At 35.9% G+C, this 23,508-nt stretch overlaps 1 protein-coding gene across 1 annotated transcript in view; it reads right to left on the reverse strand.

Moving 5' to 3' along the window:
- Positions 1–4,811: 4,811 nt before the first annotated feature.
- The window catches only part of LOC126175804 (uncharacterized), a 165,348-nt gene continuing 146,651 nt past the window's right edge, over positions 4,812–23,508 (reverse strand). Inside the window, exons 9-10 of the mRNA XM_049922789.1 lie at positions 22,024–22,142; positions 4,812–7,340 (exon numbers count right to left, since the gene is read on the reverse strand). Of these exons, the coding sequence (XP_049778746.1) occupies positions 7,290–7,340; positions 22,024–22,142 (170 nt within the window). The 3' untranslated portion in view covers positions 4,812–7,289. The remainder of the gene's footprint in view (positions 7,341–22,023; positions 22,143–23,508) is intronic.

A 23,508-nucleotide genomic window follows, 5' to 3' on the forward strand; every position in this document is an offset into this window, starting at 1 on the left:
TGTCACTGATAGAATCCTGTGACAGAGATAAGTTGGATAACCCACAAGGAATGGATAAGATCTTATCTTAGAATTCCATTAATTATTACTTCACATAACGGACAGTTTTGGTGAGTGCTGATAAGTTGATTGAGATAATAAATTCTTTGATTGGAATGAAAATGTTGACAAGTCACCATGTCTAGCTACAAGCAAACATTATATTTATTCTAGTGAAGCATTCACATATATGCAATTGTACAATCAGTAATTGTTCATTCCAGTGTGCTTTTTTGAACACTTTTGTGTACCTCTGTAATTGCCTGAATGTCATCTTTCAGCATTATTTATTATAAATTGGGAGGGGGATTTCATGTGAGAAATAATCCAGTCTGGATTTTTTTAATATCTTATAACTGTAAGTTATATATTGCATTTCACTTATTTATTTATGTGTGCACTACATAAGCTCTGAATAACATACTACTGTCCATGTGATTTTTGTTATCTGGATGTAGAACTGAATGATGATTGGAAATGAGAACCAGAAAGGCAAAATATGGAGGCTGTGAGTACTGTTAACTCCAATGTGCATAGAGATATTGACCTATAAGTTATCAAATATTGAAAACAAACATCAACACTAAATAGGATAAAATTTACCGCCTCCACTCCCATAGCTTTTCTATGCTGCAGCAAGCAAGCTACTGTATTCTTCATTTCAACTTTGTCAGTGGGTCATGTCAAGCTGCTATCATCTGGACAGTCTGAAATTAGGTTGGAATCAAGTTTTACCATTCCATTAGTCTGTTTTATACTGAGAAGAAGTACAAAATACAAATGTAAGGAGTGTTGCCAAGTAATAGCCATTTTAGTACAAAGACAACGATGGAAATGAAGTTACAGCTCTTACTGGATGTTGATTTTTAGTACACGACACTACCTAAAAAGCCATGTGAAATTTAATTCCTTTCAATAATAATACCATATAATTGTTTTTCATTTAGAAAATTGTATCTGATCTAGAGAATTTAGCCAAGAAAGACAATGGTGCTGTCATGTCATAAGGAAATGAATGAAATGAATGTAATTTTTGTCTGTTAGTTTATCTTTTGTTGTTAGAGAAACAGGTCAACAGTAAAATTTCATGACAAATTTTTGGTTACATAAGCTGCATTCATTCTTTAGTGGTTGCAGACATCACTATTCATTTTTTGTTTACACTGTCTTACTTTTCACAGCTGGAAAGTTAGTTTGAACTTTGCAGTGCTTTGTGAGGTGAGGTCCCACTGGACAAGGTGAGTTTAATGTGGTGTCTGAACTATGGTACAATTTGACATTTTTTTTACGTATACAAATCTTTGTCAGAGGTGAAAGTAGCACTAAGTGATAGAAAAAAATATTACCGATGGAAAGTCTAAGAATTTAACTCTAAATATTTGGAATGGCATTTCACGAGCCACTCATATGTGTTTGCATCATCAAAGAGTAATATCACTAATAGCATAGTACTTATAAGAAACATTCTGTTGGTCCTATATTAGAAACATATAATTTCTATGTTATTTTATGTCAAGTTAATGATAAAAAAAGATGTGCACCAAAAAATAAGTATTGACTTTTTATATGTAATACAGAGCCTGTTTCAAACATAAATGAAATAATTTCATGTAGCCATAATTAAAAATATTTTACATATTGTTATCACACAGTTACATATATAAATGCAAGCATGAGTTTGTATTACAGAACATAATTTGATATTAATTCTCCTCCAAAATATACATAAGGGAAATTGTACAATGTGATGTATAATTTTGAACCTAAAATAGAGGTCATACGAATATATGAGTATATATTATAGAAGTAAATCTGGGAGAATACTAATGATACTTATCAAATATGTGGCTGTGGACTACACATGATATTCACAAATCTGACACAAATATTGTCTTTCCAGTTGCATATGTTTATAGTAGACAAGAAATTTCCCTGCTTCAAAGCAGCAAAACATATAGAAGTCTACACAAAGGTATCAATTATTGTAGTTTTTCTGGTATAACAACGTTTACGTAATTGATTGATATATTTTCATGTTATAAGGTAGTTGTGTGTGTATAGCAACTGCACTAAATATCTTTACAGCTGATTCTACTACAAATTAGCGTATTTGCTTGCTGCTCGTTATTATGGTACCTTGAGTGCTTTTTCGGTCTTATTATCTGCTTCCTTCAGTATACCCTGTTAGCTTTGAAATCAATGAAGGAAGTTTTGTGACACTAGACCTCACTTTCCAGATAAAATGCAGATGATTTCTATGTGAGAAACAAAACACGTCTGACATTATTCAGAAGTATGTAAAGAAATTCTGAGGAGTTATTATGAACCAGTTCAACAAAACAAAACTTATGGTATGTATGTATTAAACTGGGGACCTAGAAATGATGGAAAGGCTTCATCCTGCTATATCCCTTGGTGGTTCACAAGCACACAACAGGCCACAGCAGTCCACCCACCCCTCTGCCAGCCCACATCGAACACAGGGTTATTGTGTGGTTCCGCCCCCAGTGGACCCTCCATCCGCCCCCCCCCCCCCCCCCCCCCCCCGGAATGTCTCATACCACATGAGTGTAGCCCCAAATGTTTGAGTGGTGGAAAAACTATGGTGTGCACGCACATGGAAACGATGTCTGCACAGCCCTCACCAACACAGTGTAACTGAGACGGAATAAGGGGAACCAGCCCACATTTGCCAAGGCAGATGGAAAATTGCCTTAAAAACCAGCCACAGGTTGGCCAGCACACAGGATCTCAACACTAATCTGCCTGCAGATTCATGTCAGGGACTGGCAAGCCTTCCCACTTGGAAAGTAACGAGTTAGACCATACAGCTAGCCAGGAAACTTATAGTACATAATTGAAAACAAAGTTAGGTCCAGTTATTGTAGACACAGTGTATTATAATGGTGTGGTATTAATAATAAGTCACTTGTCTTTATCGCCATTTGATATTCTGCTACTTTCACTATTTCATCACACAATGCTACTCTTTTGCTTTGTATCATAAGCCTTTCCCTGTTTGGTTAATAGTTCTTTAATTGGAACTCTCAATAACTTTTAATTATTTAACTTTATCTAAGTCCCATCTTCTTAATTTGCTACCTTTCTGCAATTCCTGCACATTTTATGTGCAGTTTATGGTCAGAGTCCACATCTGTTTGTGAAAATATATTGCAATTTAAAGTGTAGTTCTGAGAGCTTTTGTTACTATTATATAATGTATCTGAAAGCTTCCAGTGTTGAAAGGTCTCTTCCAGATACAGAAACTTCTTCATGATTTTTAAACTCATTGTTTGAAATGATTAAATCCGCTCTGTGCTAAATTATGTGTAGTGCCTGCCCCTTACACTCCTTTCCCAAAGTCTATGTTCTGCTAGGTTTCCTTCTGTTCATTTTTCTACTATCAAATTCCAATCTCCCACCAAAATTAAGTTTTCATCTTCCTTAATGAATAGAATAAATTTGTTTCATCTCATCATACATTCTTGCAGTGTTTTCTTTTTCTTTTAAAACAAATGAGAATATTAACCACAGTCTCATAATACATTTATTCACTTATGTAAGTTGTTATCAACAACCGTTTGAATTAGAGAGTAACACAGATATTGACAAGAACAATAGTAGAAGAAAAAAATGATGTCAGTTACTTTGGCACAGAAATGGGTGATGTATACGGTCATAAAATACTTTGACAATTCATCCAAGGAAATGAAATGCTTAACAGACAGCAGAAGAGTCTTCAAATCTAGGTTAATGATGTTTTTCCTTAATGAGTCCATCTGTACCATAAAAGAACTGATGAATAGAAATAATTATTCATTTTTATAGAAAAATGTATCCACAAATATGATCTATGAAAAAGTAATCTGATAAATAACAAGCTAGTTAGTAAACATTTATATTTATATTACTTTGGTGGGTCTTGGCTTTGTGTCTACCTTGGCTATAGTAATGTGTTCACTATGTTGTTTATAGCAGACTACCTGAATTTCTATTTTCTTATTCATTATTGAGCCCACTCCTGTATCACTCTAATTTTATATATCACCTTAACTCACATGACCAGAATTTCTATTCTTCCTCCAACTGCACTTTACTTATTCCCATTATATCTAACTTCAGCCTTTCCATTTCCCTTTTTAAATCATCTAATCTACGTTCCCAATGACTGGATCTAACATCCCATGCTCTAGTCCATGGAAAGACAGTTTAGTTTTTCTTGTTGACAGCTTCCTTCTGAGTACTATCAGTTCTAAGACACAAGTAAGCCCTGTTTCATCTCTGAAATATTTTTCCCAAGTGGATGCCATCATCATTAAGCCATACAGTAGACCTGCATGCCCTCAGGAAAAATAACAGCTGTAGTTGCACGTTGCTTGCAGTCGTTGACAGTATGAACACAGCAAGGCCACATTGGCTAACGTTAGAAGGCATATCAGTCCATCATCCAGGCTGTTTCCCCCGTTCCTTCAAAAGGGCTCCTGTTCCATTTCAGGAATCATATCTATTCTAACTTCTCAACAGACACTTCTCTAATAGGGATGCACATACTGTATGACTATCTGTGTTGTTGAAGGATGAAATTCACCTCCCATGGGCTGTAGTGGGAAGAAAAATGTCACTTAGTAGATGATAAAATCTTCTTGGGTTATTAGCTGAGTGGCAGCATTGTCTTGCCACAATATTTCAAGGAGTTTTGTACCCATCATCTTCAGGCAAAGTCCTTGCCTTAATGTGAGTGCTACAAAACTCACTGAAACATTGCAACAATATGATACCATGACAGATAATCATGTGAGAAGTTTATCATTGGAATACGTTGACAATGCATGCAACCGCATAACTGACTTAGTGGAGTTTGAAGATTTTCCCTCTGACTCACTAATTTTTCATTTGCTGAAAAAATGAATGCTTTGTACTTTTCTATTGGCACTGCTCATTACAACTACAAGCATAAAGTGGTATCTCACAGTGTATTGCAACAGAACTGAGAAAGGTTGACCTACCTAGGATTGGTATATATTTTTACATTTTATTAAACAGTATTGATACATACATTTAATAACATGACAAGTATTTACTAAGCTTTAAGTATTTGTAAAGAGTAGAGAAACATTTATAAGTGCTCAGAATAGAAGTATTATACACAACTACAATAACATATGAATCATCAAATACATATATTATTCAATAAATGCAAATTTCTAAAACAATTGTGTAAATTTGACAAATTTCCAAATGATATCTTATCTTTGCATTATCATGAGACTGCCATAAAAGCCTCAGATAGAGGGTGGAGAGGCAGGAAAATGGAGGTTTAGTTAATATGCCTATCATTTTGGTGAATTTTCCCTTGTACCACGCATCTTGTAAGATTTTATACAGTGAAGATTCAAACTATGATAAATTATCATTATATTTTATTTCCTAATTATGATGGTGTATATTCAAACATATTGCTAACGTGTTTTTCGCATACTGGTATCTTATTTTACTGCTGTTTCACTTCTATTACAATTTGTTTTTAAGATTTTTTCAGCCCTTAATCACAAGTTTTAACCAAAGAAATGTCCATATAGCATTTTCATTTCTGCTCATACACATGTGTACTTGTGGGACATAACCACAAACATAAAAACTACCAGTCTGACTAGGATGTACTTGTTCTGGTTTCATTGACCAGAAACCAGAAGACAATCCTCCAGATGATATACCATTTATGATGAGAATTTTTGCCTTTAATAAAATTACGTTGAGTATTTCAGGATGTTGCATTTCAAAACTTCTATTGACCAATAATGTCTCCATGCAATAGCAAATTTTGCAATTTAGGTCTGACACCCTTGATCATGGATTAATCAGTAATAACATCTTTACTAAAGTGCAAACTACATCTGCATATATGTTTATAGGGTAAGTCATTATATTCAAGAACATTTCATTTGTAGGATGTGATGTTTGCCGCTGGGGAAAGATACTTACATCAATTTCCAGCAACATACTGTTAATATGACTATATAATTTTCTATTCTTAAAGGTTAGTGTTAGTATTAGACACTACTGGTTACAGAAGGATAAACTAGATATAATAATATATGCAACAAAATACTGATTACAATTTCACATTTCCAGATTTCAAGACACACACACACACACAGAATCTTCATAAAAGAAGATTTAATGAGAAGGGTCAGATTTTTCACAATTCAAATCTATACAAAGCCCATTAGTACATACAAAGAAAACTCCATACCTATAGTAAATAGATTTTTCTTTCTTTTCAACCTCCAGGTGAAGTACCCATTAGCACTAAATAATAGCAGCAAAAGCAAATAATGTACATTTATAACTATTTTAAATGTGTAAAAATGAAAGAAAACACCTTGTCTTCATATTCCATGCACAAAACCACCAATGATGTCAGTTAATTTAATAAATTCAGTTGTTTGTCTTGACTAATGTACTCCTTGAATAGTTTCAAATTCATAACTATTCTCAGTCATGCTGCAATTCACAGAATATGATGTATATTACTAACAGCAGCCAAATGAATTTATTAGCTACCACATATTTTATACAAACATTACACAATGAAACATAATATTTTCTACCACAAAATTTCAAAGGAAAGGTATATGTAAGTCCTTTTCCATTAGTTATTCACTGGATTTTGTCTTAGAAAAATCATACAATATGTTTCTATGAAACTGGTAAGCTGATCATCTTCCTAATGGGTATTTTTTAAGGTTTTCGTTTCCTTCCATTCTTACAGATGATAGTATTTCAAGTTACTTCAGCATTTGTGTAATTACTGGCATAAAATACAGACAGTTACTGTACAAACGTGTCTTGACTAATGTACTCCTTGAATAGTTTCAAATTCATAAATATTCTCAGTCATGCCGTAATTCACAGAATATGGTGCATAATACTAATAGGAGCCAAATTAATTTATTAGCATAAAATACAGACAGTTAATGTACAAACTTAGTAATTCTTTCTCTGTGCAGCTCTGTCACTCTGAAAGTGTTCATAAAAACATGACAAATGGTCGTGACTAATTGTGAAAAACTAGTAGCCAGGCACAAAAATGCTTGTATGATGTAAGTAATCTTCAGTGCATAAATAAATGATAATTCATAAAAATAGTTAATTATAATACCATACTAGAGATTTATATGTTCAACTATCATTCCCACTTTGACAATAGTACTCAGCATGCCATGTTCTGGAGGCACATGTGAAATAACCTATTCTGCCTGCTGCATTTCAATTTCTTCTCCTTCAGGATGTTCCCCTGTCTGTAAAAGCAAATTAAGCATTCAAATTTTCACAATAATTAGGATTTAGGGATGTACTTATAACTAATTTCTTTGGAGAAAACTTTATAAATTGGAATATTAATTGTACAGAAGATGGCAATTAAACAATATTCTATCGATCAGTATAAAATGATTGGGATTACTATGAAGACTGCTTTCAAATTCAATATAGAAGGAACAAACAAAACACACACACACACACACACACACACACACACACACACACACACACACACACACATACAGTCAGACAGACAGACAGACAGAGAGAGAGAGGCTATACATTGCAAGGAGATTTGGGGGTGGGGGGGGGGGGGGGGGACTTGGAGGGCGACACATAGCAAGACAGAAAAAATCAATTTTCTACAATTCTACCCCTTACCAGACAGAATTCATAGGTATTTTTAACATAATATTCACTAACTTGTAGAGACCAGGAATTAATTAAACTTTTTCAGTGTATAGACACTCCCACTTATTTGTCACAACTCTTACATTCATACATTACTGTTAGCTTGTTTACATCTAGAAGTAGGCTCTATGTTCAATTTTATTGGTTTCTAACAGAAGCATTTCACATTAGCTGATATTCCATTTGCCCCATTATGTGCCACTGTTGTTATTAGGAGATCATTGTTCCCGTTTCTCTGGCTTCTTACGTTTTGATGGGAGATATTATAAGGAGCAGTCAAATGAAAACAAGACAGATAGAAAAAAGGAAATATACAGTTTATTACTTCAAAAGTAATCACTGTGTCTGTTAATGCACGTATCTCAATCCTCAGTTAAGTAATTTAAGCTGTAGTTCAAACTGTTACCTACATATCCAACTATAATTATATCATCATCTTTACCTAGGTCTTCCCCAAAGGGCCTATACCACAGGTGACATCTCAGAGCCCAGACTGAATTAACAATAGTCTGTGAGACAACATAGTCAATACCCTCATGGAAAAATATTTGCGGTTGCCTACACAACCACGATTGAACCCAGGCATGCACTTCTTTGCTCAAAGTAAATTGATAGTCATGAATGTCTTTATCCAGGGCTTCAGACATATGGAAATCACATAGGGAGGGGTCAGGACTGTACAGAGGATGTGTGAGGGACTCCCTTCAAAGCTTCTGCAGTGTAACCAAAACAATATTGGCAACATGTGGGCAGGCATTTTCCTCCAACAGAATGATGCCTTTTAGACTACATTGTGGACATTTCATTGTGAGAACCTTACACACCCTCCATACAGTCCTGATCCCCTCCCAGGTGATTTCCATATTTTCAGAGCATGGAAGAAAGATATTTGTGGCTGTCAATTTGCTTTGGACAAAGAGGTGCCCACCATGGATACAACCATGGTTCCATAGGCAATCAAAAAGATTTTCCCACGAAGGCCTTGACTATCTTGTCTCACTGTGGGATAAATGCATTAACAGTTATGGCAGTTACTTTTGGAATAATAAAAAGTTTACTTACTTTTTTTCCCATCTGTCCTGTTTTCATTTCACTGCTCCTTATACATGAGTGATCTTATAAATTATGAGATTTGTGCAAAATGAAATATTGTGCTTTGTTAGTGGCTATTTCAATTGTATCTACATTTATTTTGCAGCTCTGTATTTCAGAAAAATTTAACTTAAAAATACCTATTGAAGTCACTGGAAATTATTGAGATAGATTGGGTACTACTTTGGTGAGACTGGATGCTGCTTACAATTAGACACGCAAGTTCCCTCTTAACAGAAGCATTCAGTTGCAGGTAATGGCATTCTGCAAGCAAGTGACAGGTGATGTATCAGTCACATACATTTGTGAACACCCTTCACTTTAGAGTAGCTTCTCAAGATATGTATTGACATGTTCCATAGGGAAGTTTATCCAAGGCTAGTCATACCACCCAAGGTAAAATATACTCTTCACAACAGCGCAACGACTTTTCTCAAGTATTTGTCTGCTGCCATCCTCAATTTAGCAATTTAGGCTTTGTTCAAACAGTTATTTTCATCCTCAACTATTATTATATGATCAATTATGCCAAGATCTTCCCCAAGAGCGTAGATCACAGGTGACCTGTCAGAACTCAGACCCTGTCTCGAAAACCGTCTTTATCTGGTAATATTTAGCCATAAAGTTCTGACATTCTCCTCCCATGACTATTATCTAGCAATAAGACCCATTTGGTCCCCATCACATTTTCCTTTCCAGCCTTTGCTTAAGTTTTATGCCTGGTACTGTCATAATGAGTCTGTCTGTTGCTTCATCAAAATGTTTTTATACAGTGAAGCTATTGAAGAAGTTAAGGCTGAAGCTATCAGATTTATAGGATATCCTGGATATTTTCATTATTTCACTGGCTTGACCAGAACCCAGTTACCTGATATAGCTCTAATATATCATAATATATCATAATTGGGCTTGTTTTTCCTAAGTAATTGCCAAATGAGCTTGATTTTCAAAACCAGAATACAGAGACATAACCTCACCTAAGACAGGATTGGTAGTATGTTACAACCTCTACTCATAGTACCTATAATCTGTTCATCATAAGAATAAACTGGATGTAATCATTAGACTATGTATTCTTCTGAATTTGCTGGAACCTCATTGGATTTCCGTTTCACGTGGGACTGCAGCCAAGCTGTCTCAAGTACTGTCAAGTATGATAATAAGGGTACATATTGCACTGTGCATTACACACACATCGACTTAGGGATAATACGAGACAACAGCTTTACCAGTGCATTTAACTCAGACACCACTGGCTGGTCAGCTGGTACAGCTAGCCTGCAGTGACGTGGCCAGCTGCAGTTCACACATAAAAACAGACGAGCAGAGGTGCAATACAGCTTCGAATGTCATTAAATTTTTAAGCAGAATGAAATAATACACTGCAAATCTTACACAATATACTCCCTAGATAACTAGATGAAAACCACAACACATTATCATTTTTAGCTAACGTACTATTGTAATTAAAAACAAGAATCATGAAAATTCCTGACTTAACCACAGGGTAATTTTTCTGCGTAAGTTGTGTTTAATGTAAGAGAGAATTGAAGGCTTTCACCATACAGTTAAATAGTGAAGCCACTGAAGGTATTACTTACAGTTAGTCATCTGATAATCTCTTTGCTCCTTCCTTAACTGAATCCAAGAAATACATTACAGTTCTAGAAGTGTCACATGCTATGGTGAGAATGTTATTCATGAAAGAACGTGTCGTGAGTGATTTCAACGCTTCAAGAATGGTGATTTTAACATTGTAGACTGTCATAGTGGTGGAAGAGAGAATGTTTTTGAAGATGCAGAATTGGAGACATTTCTGAGTGAAGACTCATGTCAAACTCAAAAAAATTGGCATGATTAGTGGGAGTGACACAGAAAGCCATTTCAAAATGACTCAAGGCTATGGGCATGATTCAGAAAGGAGGAACTTGGGTCCCGTGTGAGCTGAAAGCAAGAGATGCTGAACAGCATTTGTGTGTTTGTGAACAGTTGCTTCAGAGGCAAAAACGGAAGGGATTTCTGTATTGCATTGTGACCAGGGATGAAAAATGGGTTCATTACAATAGCCCTCAATGCAAAAAATCATGGGGGTATCCCGGCCATGCTTCCACATTGATGGTCAAACCGAATATTCACAGCTCGCAGATCATGCTCTCCATGTGGTGGGACCAGCTCAGTGTCGTGTACTGTGAGGTGTTAAAACCGAGTGAAACAATCACAGGTGCTCGTTATCAAACACAATTAATGTGTCTGAGCAGAGCATTTAAAGACAGATGGCTGCAATACAGCGAGAGGCACGATAAAGTGATTTTGCAGCATGACAACACTTGACCCCAGGTTGCAAAAGAGGTCAAAACATACTTGGAAAAGTTAAAATGGAAAGTCATACCCCACCCTTCATACTCTCCAGACATTGCTTCCTCTGACTATCACCTGCTTAGATCAATGGCACATGGCCTGGCTGACCAACACTTCCGATATCATGAAGAAGTCACAAATTGGATGGATTCGTGGATCACTTCAAAAGATGAACAATTTTTTTTGACGCGGGGTTTGTATACTGCCCAAAAGAAGGGAGAAAGTAGTGGCCAGCGATGTAAAATACTTTGAATGATACTTGTGTAACAAATTTGTTTCATTAAAGCCTCAAATATTGGGGATAAAATGGTGGAAGCAAAGTTGTACACCTTGTATCTATATCAAAGATGATGAGACTTACCAAACAAAAGCGCTGGCAGGTCGATAGACACACAAACAAACACAAACATACACACAAAATTCTAGCTTTCGCAACAAACAGTTGCTTCGTCAGGAAAGAGGGAAGGAGAGGGAAAGACGAAAGGATGTGGGTTTTAAGGGAGAGGGTAAGGAGTCATTCCAATCCCGGGAGTGGAAAGACTTACCTTAGGGGAAAAAAAGGACAGGTATACACTCGCACACACACACATATCCATCCGCACATACACAGACACAAGCAGACATTTGTATGTGCGGATGGATATGTGTGTGTGTGCGAGTGTATACCTGTCCTTTTTTCCACCTAAGGTAAGTCTTTCCACTCCTGGGATTGGAATGACTCCTTACCCTCTCCCTTAAAATCCACATCCTTTTGTCTTTCCCTCTCCTTCCCTCTTTCCTGACGAAGCAACTGTTTGTTGCGAAAGCTAGAATTTTGTGTGTATGTTTGTGTTTGTTTGTGTGTCTATCGACTATCGACCTGCCAGTGTGTTTGGTAAGTCTCATCATCTTTGTTTTTAGATATATTTTTCCCATGTGGAATGTTTCCCTCTATTATATTCATTGTATCTATATCATTTGTATATAGGTATGTTAATGGCAAATTTTCTATTTTTCTCAGAAACTTTATTTCTTTCCTAGTAAAACCTTGTCAAAACACCAAAAGTGTGTTAATATGTGGAAATAATTTTTTTGGAGAAACTGTCCACAAATCATAATTTGTAAAAGTTGCTAGCTTTCTTATGCAAGCAGATAGTGTTGACTCTATGGAAAAAATCACAGACTTTGGCCAATTAGACCACAGTTAACCCATTGTTTGTGTGAGCTCCACCAGCTATATGTGATACAGTGGTCAAAATCTAAATAATTTCATGTATGACCTAAAGAAAGCGAATTGGAAAAGACAATTAATTCATTAACAACAAACAAAAATGTTAATAATTTTTTATACAGGTATTTTGACACTACAACATTTACCACCTCCCAGAAAGAAATTAAGCATCTCCCAGTTTAGGTTTCTCAGCTTTGCCGTGGTGCTCTCCTATAGACCAAGCAAATCTGTGACTGTTTGTGTTGCTGTTCTTTGTATACATTTAGTATTCTCTGTTAATCTTATCTGATACAGGTCACACATGCTTGAACAGTATTTTAGTATAGGCTGTGTGAGGGTAATACAGAATGTTACCTCTGGTGGAGAGTTACTGAAAGATGTGGAAGTACCTTCAGTCATGCCCAGGGAAGTGTGCTGGAACATTTACTGTTCGTGTTTTATATTAAAGAGCTGGCAGACAGTACTAATAAAATACCTAAGAATTTTGGAGAGTTGATAGAATTATTTATACTTTGTCTGGAGAAAGCTACACTAATACAAGGGTAAGTCAATTATTATCTGCAATTTAGTAATATCTTTGTTTATTGTGGTAGTATTATTGTTTTACATTGATGACACTGCTTTGTTTATTTGTTGTTATATCTTTGCAATTTTCAAGCTGCTAGGTTAGTTTCATTATCGCTGCCGTACTGTTAATCATGACTACTGCACTGCCTATTAGCACCAAAGAAGAGCAACATTCAGTGATACATTTTTTGTGGTCAGAAGGAGTATCAGGGGCCGAAATTCATCAAAGACTTTTGGTTCAGAATGGGAACTGTGTTTTGCCACAACAGAGTGTCTATGAATGGATGTAAAAATTTCAAAATGGTTGCACAAGTGTTACGCATAATGAAGGAGCTAGATGACCATTTACTACCACAAATGAAGAAACCATTGAGCATGCACATGAAATGACTCTCTCAGACAGATGATTAACTATTGACAAAGTGGCACATTGCCTGCAAATTAGTCATGGTTCTGCCTACAAAATTATCCACCGCAGACTTGGGTTTCATAAAGTTTGTGCAAGATGGGTCCCAAAACAACTCACACAGTTGCATAAGCAAACAGGCTTGGATATATGCAAAAAACATTTGGATTACTACGGTAACAAAGGGGACAACTTCTTAGACAGAATCATTACTGGTGATGAAACATGGATCCATCATTACGAGCCAGAGAGTAAATGGCAGAGTATGGAATGAAAGCATACAAATTTGCTGTGCAAGAAAAACTTCAAGACTCAACCATTCACAGCAAAACTGATGCTTACAGTTTTTTGGAATGCACAATGTTCAGTACTGGAACATTATGGGGAAAGGTCACAACAATAAACAGTTTACATTACAGTGAGATGCTTACTGCCAGGCTAAAGCCTGCAGTTCGAAGCAAACACTGAGGATTGCTGTCAAAAGGTGTTATGTTGTTGCACGACAATGCCCATCCACATACTGCTGCCCACACTGCTGAAACACTCCAGCAACTCACATCTGAATTACTGCATCATCCTCCACATAGTCGAAATCTTGCCCCTTCTGACTATCACTTGTTTGGTCAACTCAAACAGGCTTTAAGGGGCTGTCAATTTGCCTCAGACAAAGCAGTGAAAGAAGTGGTGCATTCCTGGCTTGCAGCTCAACCGAGAACCTTTTTTTTATGAGGGCATCAGGAAGCTTGTACAACAATGGACCAAGTGCATTACAACACAAGAAGATTAAGTTTAAAAATGATGTTCTTTTAAGTTTCCTATTTTATTTACCCTCATATTGAGTCAGATCTTAATAAGATTTCAAACTGATGCAAAGTTTTAGCTTGCTTTATAGTAAAACATATAAACCTATGTGTCATCTATTCAGGTATTAATTATGACATATTATTTTGTATATTAATAATAAGCAAATAGTTTCTTTGAGGATTATCTGCTGTTTACACATCTATCATTACGCACAACAATATCTGAGTAAGTAGTAGTAGATCATGGGGTAAGAGCCTGAAACCTAAGTTACATATGTACATTTTTTTTTCTTTTTTTCTCATAATAATGTTTCACCAAGTATCCACAGTGAAATCCAACGAAATAAGGTATTCATATATTTGTGTATACTCAAAGTATGTTGTAAGTAGTTACTGTGTCATATAACTACAAAAATTTAAGTTTTTTCTAAGGTAATAGAAAAAATTTGTTTATGACCATTAAATGTGTAAGATGTATACTGTTTGCTGATACCAAATAAAAAGAATTATCAATAACATAGGAAAAGATAAATTGCTACTTACCCTAAAGATGACACATTAAGTTGCAGACAGGTACAATTAAGAGACATTTATACAAGCTTTCAGCCACAGCATTCTTCAGCAAAAGAGAAACACACACCATTCATACACATGAACAAGTACCTCATGCACTCAGGACTGCCAACTAAGGACAGAATGGCTCAGGCAGCTGGATATGGCTGAAAGCTTTCTGTATAATTGTCATTTTTAGGGTAAGTAGCAATCTATCTTTTCCTACATTGTTGATATTCCTACATGGAGTTTCCTTTGTTTGAATTAGCAATAATGGTAGTTTCAACTGTTTGATGGACCCACTTACTTAACACAGCAAAAAAACCATGCTATCTTTTGAGTTTATGATCTTTAAACATACACATCCCTACTGTGCTATTGTGACTTAAAATGCTGCTGAAGCTGTAGGGGTGCATATTTTGGTGTGTGTGTGTGTGTGTGTGAGAGAGAGAGAGAGAGAGAGAGAGAGAGAGAGAGAGAGAGAGAGACTATTAAGCTTAAGCTGAAAGTAATTGTCTGAAGTGGTTGTATGCGGAAGTGAAACATAATGAGAAATATCCCAGATGACAAGAGAACAGAAGTGTTTGAAATGCATTGCTACAGAAGAGTGATTAAGTTTAGACTGGTACTTTGGATATCTAATGAAGAGGTGCTGGACTGAAATAAGGAACAACAAAATTTCCAGAAAACTAAAAGAAGATACCATTTCATAGCACATATCCAGAGAGATGTCAATTTGGTTATGGAGGGAAGTATATTGCCGTTCTTGTGGTCTTCAGTCCCTAAGACTGGTTTGATGGAGCTCTTTGTGCTACTCTATCCTGTGCAAGCCCCTTCATCTTTAAGTAACTACTGCAACCCACATCCTTCTGAATCTGCTTACTGTGTTCATCACTTAGTCTCTGTCTAAAATTGTTACCTGCCGCACTTCCCTCCAGCACCAAATTGGTGATCCTTTGATGTCGCAGAATGTGTCCTACCAACAGATCCCTTCTTCTAGTCATGTTGTTCCACAAATTTCTCTTCTCCCCAACTCTATTCAGTAGCTACTCATTAGTTAAGTGATCTACCCATCAATCTTCAACATTCTTCTGTATCAGCACATTTCAAATTCTTGTATTCTCTTCTTGTCTAAACTATTCATTGTCAATATGGCACTTCCATACATGGCTGCACTCCATGCAAATACTTTCAAAAAGGTCTTCCTGATGCTTAAATTTATACTCGATGTTAACAAATTTTTCTTCTTCAGATACACTTTTCTTGCCATTGCCAGTCTGCATTTTATATCATCCCCACCTTGACCAGCATCAGCTATTTTGCTTCCCAAATAGCAAAACTCATCTGCTACTTTGTACCTCATTTACTAATATAATTTCCTCACCATCACCCAATTTAATTAGATTACATTCCATTATACTTGCTTTTCTTTTGTTGATGTTCATCTTATACCCTCCTTTCAAGACACTGTCCAGTCCGTTCGACTGCTCTTCCAAGTCCTTTGCTGTCTCTGACAGAATTACAATGCCATTTTGATGAGAAAGTCGCTGAAGTGGCGTCAAATAGGAAGACTTGCACCAGGCGAGCGGTCTCCCCGACGGGAGGCCCTCGTGACACGCCATTATTATTATTATACAATGTCATTGGTAAACCTCACAGTTTTTATTTCTTCTACCTCATATTTAATTCCTACTCCAATTTTTTATTTTGTTTCTTTTACTGCTTGCTCAATATATAGATTTAATAACATTGGGGATAGGCTACAACACTGTCTCACTCCATTCTCAACCACTGCTTCCCATTCATGGCCCTCAGCTCTTATAATTGCCATCTGATTTCTGTACAAACGTGTGGAGTAAAAATTGGAGAGGAAGACCAACGATTGACCACAGCAAGCAAGTAAATTGGACTAGTTATGCGGAGATGAAGAGCCTTGCAAAGGCTACAGTGGTGAGCAGAGTTGCATCAAATAAGTCTTTAGCCTGAAGACCGAATCAACAACAAAAAGATGGGAACTTTAGGTGATTTTTGAATCTGATGCATTTTTATATGTGCCATCTATCAAAAAGCTGAAGATGAGTGGTTGCCTCCCCAGATTTTTTTCTTTTTTTTTTTTAAGTCCTAGAATTTTCTTCATAATACAGCGTCAGGTGTTCATATTTATGAATGCTAGTATCTAACTCATCAAAAATCAAATCTGTGTGAAGAAGGTAATGTATTTATGCCTAGTTATCAGCAACACACTGACATTTTTGCCCATATGATGAAATGAAGGTAAATTTTATTCTTATTAATGTATAGGACTGCTTAAGGGGAGTTGGAATGCCGGAAAATGGAAAAAATTCACATTTTCAGTTTTTAACCTTATAACTTAATTTGAAATTTTCTGCTTAAAATGGTGCAAAATTTGTTAAGAAATTCCAATTGGAAGTATTTTTATTTAATTTTTCAAAATTACATGTGCGCCCAGCAAAGTTACCCATCTTGTGATTTGTACACATTTAAATCTTCGCATTTCCGAAAACATTACATATAGAAGGCTGTGGATTTCACTCTTCAGTTGTAGAATCTTTGATCCTTCCATAGGTACCATTGTTTTTACGACTAGCTGTGTTTATTGTTCAGTTTTTGATCTGTGAGTGTTTGTTTTGAGCCTCGAGTTTAGTTTGTCGCTCATTTGGAGTTTGTTATCTGTCTTGTTTTGACTTTCAGTGGTGAGTGCGTAGTTTCTACGATGCCTAGGAGTGCATCATTATTTAAAAAGCGAAAGTTTCGCGGTAATAGATTTACAAATAACGTTTGTTCAAGTGATTCTGCTTCAGCACCTGTTGATGCTGGTGAAAGTTCTGACGTTTGTACAGCTGAGATGTGTGAAGGAGACACGCCCACCAGTGCATCAAAAAAGAAGTTATCAAACTGTGCAAGTGAAATTACAGATGAAGCTTCTAATGAACAATATGTTTTAGTCGACTTTCCTGTTTTTACTGAGTTTATGAAGAAATGTTTGTGTTGTAATCTTTGTGGAGGTTCTTTTGATATGAACATAACAAAATCTATAGGACTTTCCTGCAAAATTGCTATAGTTTGTGCCAGTTGTGAAAATGAGACCTGTTTTTGGAGCTCTAAAACATGCAGTAGCAATTTGTTTGAGAGTAATATCAGGCTAATGTATGCAATGAGAGCAATTGGTAAAGGACATACTGCTGCTCAAACATTTTGTGCCATAATGAATCTTCCACCTCCACCTGCTAAAATTGACAATTACACTGAAGTGATAGGAGATGCTGTTCAGTCTGTAGCAGATTTATCAATGAAAGCTGCTGCCAGTGAAGCAAAATATATAAATGAAGGAAACCCAGATATCCCTGTTGCTTTTGATGGAACCTGGCAGAAAAGGGGTCACACATCCAAAAATGCTGTTGCTACTGTTACTAGTGTGGACAGCGGTAAAGTTTTGGACTATGAAGTGCTCACTAAACATTGTTACCATTGTGCATCTGGTAAGATAGAAGCAGCTCACATATGTAGCAAGAATTATGAAGGTACGAGTGGAGGCATGGAGGCTGCCGCTGCTATGAAAATGTTTAGCAGATCAGAAAAAGAACGGGGAGTATTTTACACAAAATTCCTTGGAGATGGGGACTCCAAGGCATACAAAAGTGTTACAGAATCCATGCCATATGTCAATAAGACAATAACTAAACTAGAATGTGTCGGTCATGTTCAGAAACGAATGGGCACTCGTCTAAGGAAACTGAAACAGAATCTGAAGGACAAAATTTTGTCAGATGGTAAAACCATTAGAGGTCGCCTGTCAGATAAAATTATAAATGAATTACAACAATACTATGGTATGGCAATAAGAAATAATGCAAATAATTTGCAGGAAATGAGACAAGCTGTATGGGCCACATATTTACATCGATCATCAACTGATGATAATCCTCAACATTTTGCTTGTCCAGATGGTCCTCAGTCATGGTGCAATTATAGAAAATCTCAAGCTACTGGGGATCCTTATCACCATAAAAATTATATTCCATTGGCTGTTATGGAAGTAATTAAACCAATATATAGAGACTTGGGGCATCCTGATCTTCTGCGAAAATGTCTTCATGGTTGTACCCAGAATCAAAACGAGTCGTTCAACAACCTCATTTGGACTCGTGTACCTAAGAATGTATTTGTTGGGATAAAAACATTGAAATGGGGAGTCAGTGATGCTGTTATTTCATTCAATGATGGTCATATGGGTAGGCTAAAGGTCATGGCAAGGCTCGGCATTGCTCCTGGTATCAACACCATCAGAGGTCTTCAGCTTCTGGACAGCGTGCGAGTAAGGAAGGCTCAGTATGCAGCTGAATTTAATACAAAAAAAGCAAGGGCAGCAAGGAGAAGAAAGCTTCTAGGTGAAGAAGAAGAACTAGAAGATGACCCTGATTACTCTGCTGGACACTTTTGATAATAGAATAAAAGGTATTTGTGAATTTTCATAATAAATTACTTTAATCGCATTTTCTGGCATTTGACATTTTTAGTGTTACATGTACCTTTATCTCATAAACCACTCAACCAACAACATTCAAATTTTCAGAAATGCTGCAAAACAGTTCAAAGAGGCCACTGAACTAGAATCATGACAAGAACTGGCTTATTCTCTGAACTAGGGAAGTTTATGTTATACTTTTTCCAATAAAAAATGGCTTAATGGTAAAAAATTCATAAATACTATACCAACAAAAAGAAAACATTGGTTCTAGTTCAGTGGGCTCACAATATATGCTGAAAACCTCTGCCAGAATTTCAAAGTTCTGAAGATAATAGTTCCAAAGAAAAAGGTACACAAAGTTAGCAAATTTAACATTGGCGAGATAGGGCATTCCAACTCCCCTTAATAATGAAATGGTACATGCATGGACTTCAACAGATCTGCTTCTATTATTTCATTGTCAGGCATAATTTTCTGTTGACTATCATGGCATGTTATAAATGAAAGGCATGCAATTATCACACAAATAGCAGAAAATCAGCCCCTTTTAAAATAATGGTGTGATGACTGTACAGATGCATAAAATGGAATTAATTTAGCATTTGACTTTTGTATTAAGAGAAGTGTAGACGATAAAATTTTGGAAACCAAAGAGAATTTCTTTATTTTATTTTATGTGATAAGTGCTGAAAACAATAATTAGCTCCCCTGCCAGAAAGAGATATTGTAAAATACTTAAAAATGGAATGGATGAATTACAAAATAAGAGAAACCATTTAGCAATGATTTGTGAGGGAATTATTAATACTATAATGTCTCAAATGGTTCAAATGGCTCTAAGCACTATGCGACTTAACATCTAAGGTCATGTCCCCATAACGTCTCTTAAGAAAAATATGTACATGCAGAATGCAATACAGCTTAAATGACTGCATTTCTGATCTAATACAACAACATAGTGACACCCTACCATTCATCAGATTTAGGAGCTTGTCTGTCAAGTGGAGAGCACAGAGCAAAAAAGACATTATTATGTACATTTTATGGTCACAGAACTGTGAATTGATGACATCATAATGAAAGCTATCTTTTCACAAAAATTAAAATGACAATTTGACATTTAATATGACAAATTTAATTGATAACTATTGTAGCAGTAGAACACCCAGCAGAGGTCAGCTGACTAATTTTTGCTTTTGAGATGTGAATTTCTTTGGCATAAAATAGTTTTTCCTGTTATTTTATGACTTTCAACTGTTTTAGAGAATATTTAATTACTTTTAATTGTTTTTCTTTGTAACTACAAATTTTTAAGTTAAGTACATGTCTACCATTGGTTCCCAATGGCGTTCAGTTGACCACTTCTCACAGAAATGCATCTTGTCGGGTTTATTTAGGACCTTTTGTTAGCCAATAATGATGAACTTCATATAGCGTTGCACGTAACAGTTTCTGCATCTCTATTTGTTGTCACCAACAGTTCAACTAATAACGATAATGGTTCACCATCACAGTTATAGCCTTTCTGAAGCTGAAAGTAAAATACTGGCCGCTCACAAATGCTAAAGTTAGACATGTCCTGAATGGTTTTCCTTGTTTTGGAAAAGATGAAATGAGAGTTGCAAAGAGAACGTGGGAGAACCTGTTACAGTACATCTCATGGAACCTTATTTATGAGAGGAGGGAACTGTTACATGTCTCAGACTGGCAAAAGACCTGAAAAAGAAGGATATAAGCATTGCTGGCACTTCAAACAGGGGTAAAAGGGAACTGCCCACCATCTTTGAGAAAAAGACGACATACACTTCATTCAAATGTTATTTACATGGATGATGACATTACTCTAAAATTTTACCAATGAAAGGTTAACAGAAATGTGATTATTCTTAATTTCATGCACCCCAGTGTAACAGTTTTCAAGGCTACAGAAAATAATATTCCAGAAACAGTCAACTTTTATGACACCAAATTTGATGTAGATGTCGTAGACCAAATGTCACACAAATGTAGTGTAAGGCACATGACAAGATGCTGTTCCATGCACATTTCAGTAATATTCTAGATCAGGCTATGATCAATGGTCACTCCTTGTACAAGCTCATAATTGCCTCTACAATCTCTCAACAATCTTTTATAATGAAAGCTCACTCTCAACATTTCCATACTCCATCTGTTTTGATTGCCAACAGAGAAAAACGAACATTAAAAATTGCTAAAGAAATAACTTTCAAAGTTGAGTTGTGCAAGAAAAACAAAACTAGAGATAAGTGTTTTATGTGTTAAAATTTTGTATGTAGTTCATGTTTAAGAAAAAAGATATGCAAAAAGAACAACTGAGATTCTCTGAGTAAACAGAGTTCTCCATACAGATATGTGCAGAAAAACACTACTTATTTGTTTACAAGATAAAAGTATAATTAGTGAACAGATAAGCAATTCTATGATAATAATGTTTGTCACCAACTGTTATATGATGTAAAACATGAGTACTGAAAACAAAGCAATTTTATGTATATCTAATACAATGTCACTTACTTTTGTATAGTGAAACATAAAAATAAAATTTAGCAGGGCTAAATAAATATGTCCCTACATCAAAAAGAAAAAGGTTTAAATGCATTAAAAATCTTAGTGGTAAATTGATCTCCATTGGGCGTTCTAGGGGACAGTTCAAAGCTGAGCATTCTAGTGTTAGGTATTTTCAAATGAGAGCTTGTAACAATAGCATTCAGAACAACACAAGTATTGTGTCCTTGCCAAATGATAAACTTACAATATTAGAATTTTTTTGTTGGCAGACTCTTCGTATAAAGCATAACCCAATTATTGCTGCTACCAGAACTGCTATGCCAACAGCTGCACCCACACCTGCTGAAGCTACTGAAGGATTTGCTGAAAATAATGAATCAATTAAGACTTTTACTTAATTTTGGCTTGAAGCTCTTAATTTGGTTTTATTCATTTGTGCATTTCATATCCAATTTTTCTAATAAAAACTTACATATAGTAACACCTCACAATTAATGTACTCTTTGCAATATATTATTAATTATTCTGGCACAGAATTTAATGGTGAGTAAAACACTATAAATTTTTAGAAGTATTTATACATCATGTGAACAGGCAAGCCATACTTTGTTGGTCATGCGCCATTGTGTAACTTGAAGCAGAAGGTCTGCTTCCATGGAACTTGTAATACTTGCAAATGAAGTGAGTTTCTCTAACGTATTAACAACTTTTCATATAATGAAAACGGAAATTTGAGTTGGTTTCCAATAGGTTCAATTTCAAAATTTTTTTCTTTTGCAACTGGTTTTTCATAATCTTTCTGCTTAATTTGATTTCACTTAATGACTATTGGTGTGTAGCAGAGTAATAATGTAAGAGATAGATGATTCAAGAGAGTATTGACAAGATTTTTTTAAACTGCAATGCTTTTAAATTTCAGTAGAAAATATCATCCTAGTGTGGGGTGGTGGGTTGAATAATTTTAATAATGATAATAATAAGTCATAGGAGGAAATTGGAATTGTTGTAAATATTGTTTGCTGTCTTTTACAAGAGCCTGGCAACTATTTCTGTGGTCAGCCAGAAAGCAACTGAGAACATACGACCATACTTCATAGTCTGCAAGTCCACATTCTTGTCCAGCCCACTGAAAGAAATGTTTCTATTCTCTATTTGCCCAGCAGTATCAGGACTATGACTATAAATGAAGATTTTGAGTTTTAATTGACACATATATTTGTAAAGTTTCACACGCACAACATGGTAATATTCATTATGTTCATACTGACAGTAAATCTCTCTGCCCTAAACAGCAATATGAGTAGTTTGGGGTGGCCTCTACCTCAAGTTCCTACTAAATTGTCTTTTGCCCTGACTACTGATAATCAAAATAAGTGCTTGCAACAAAAGTGGCACCACTTGCCACGCGGATTTGTTAACATTACACGCGGCACACTAACAGTTACTTTTGTGAAATCTAAGCAATCCAGGACAGTGTACAGTCCTTGTGTGTTCACTATCTATTATTAATGAAATTAAGCATTTTGTTACAGCCAGTCTCCGATGTCATGCAAGGCAGCGCACACTCCAGTGTTTGACTGATGTGGATCTTATGGTAGCTGGGTGCGAAGTGAAGCCTTGTCTTGCCTCCCAGGCTGTATTTATATTATGTGGTGCAGTGGACAGCCAAGGGAACACCTCCTGTCATCCGCCCTATGCCCACGGTAGCAGTCTCTAAATGGCCGCTTTC

The sequence above is a fragment of the Schistocerca cancellata genome, chromosome 3 (assembly GCF_023864275.1).
Source record: "Schistocerca cancellata isolate TAMUIC-IGC-003103 chromosome 3, iqSchCanc2.1, whole genome shotgun sequence".
NCBI classification, from domain to species: Eukaryota; Metazoa; Arthropoda; class Insecta; order Orthoptera; family Acrididae; genus Schistocerca; species Schistocerca cancellata.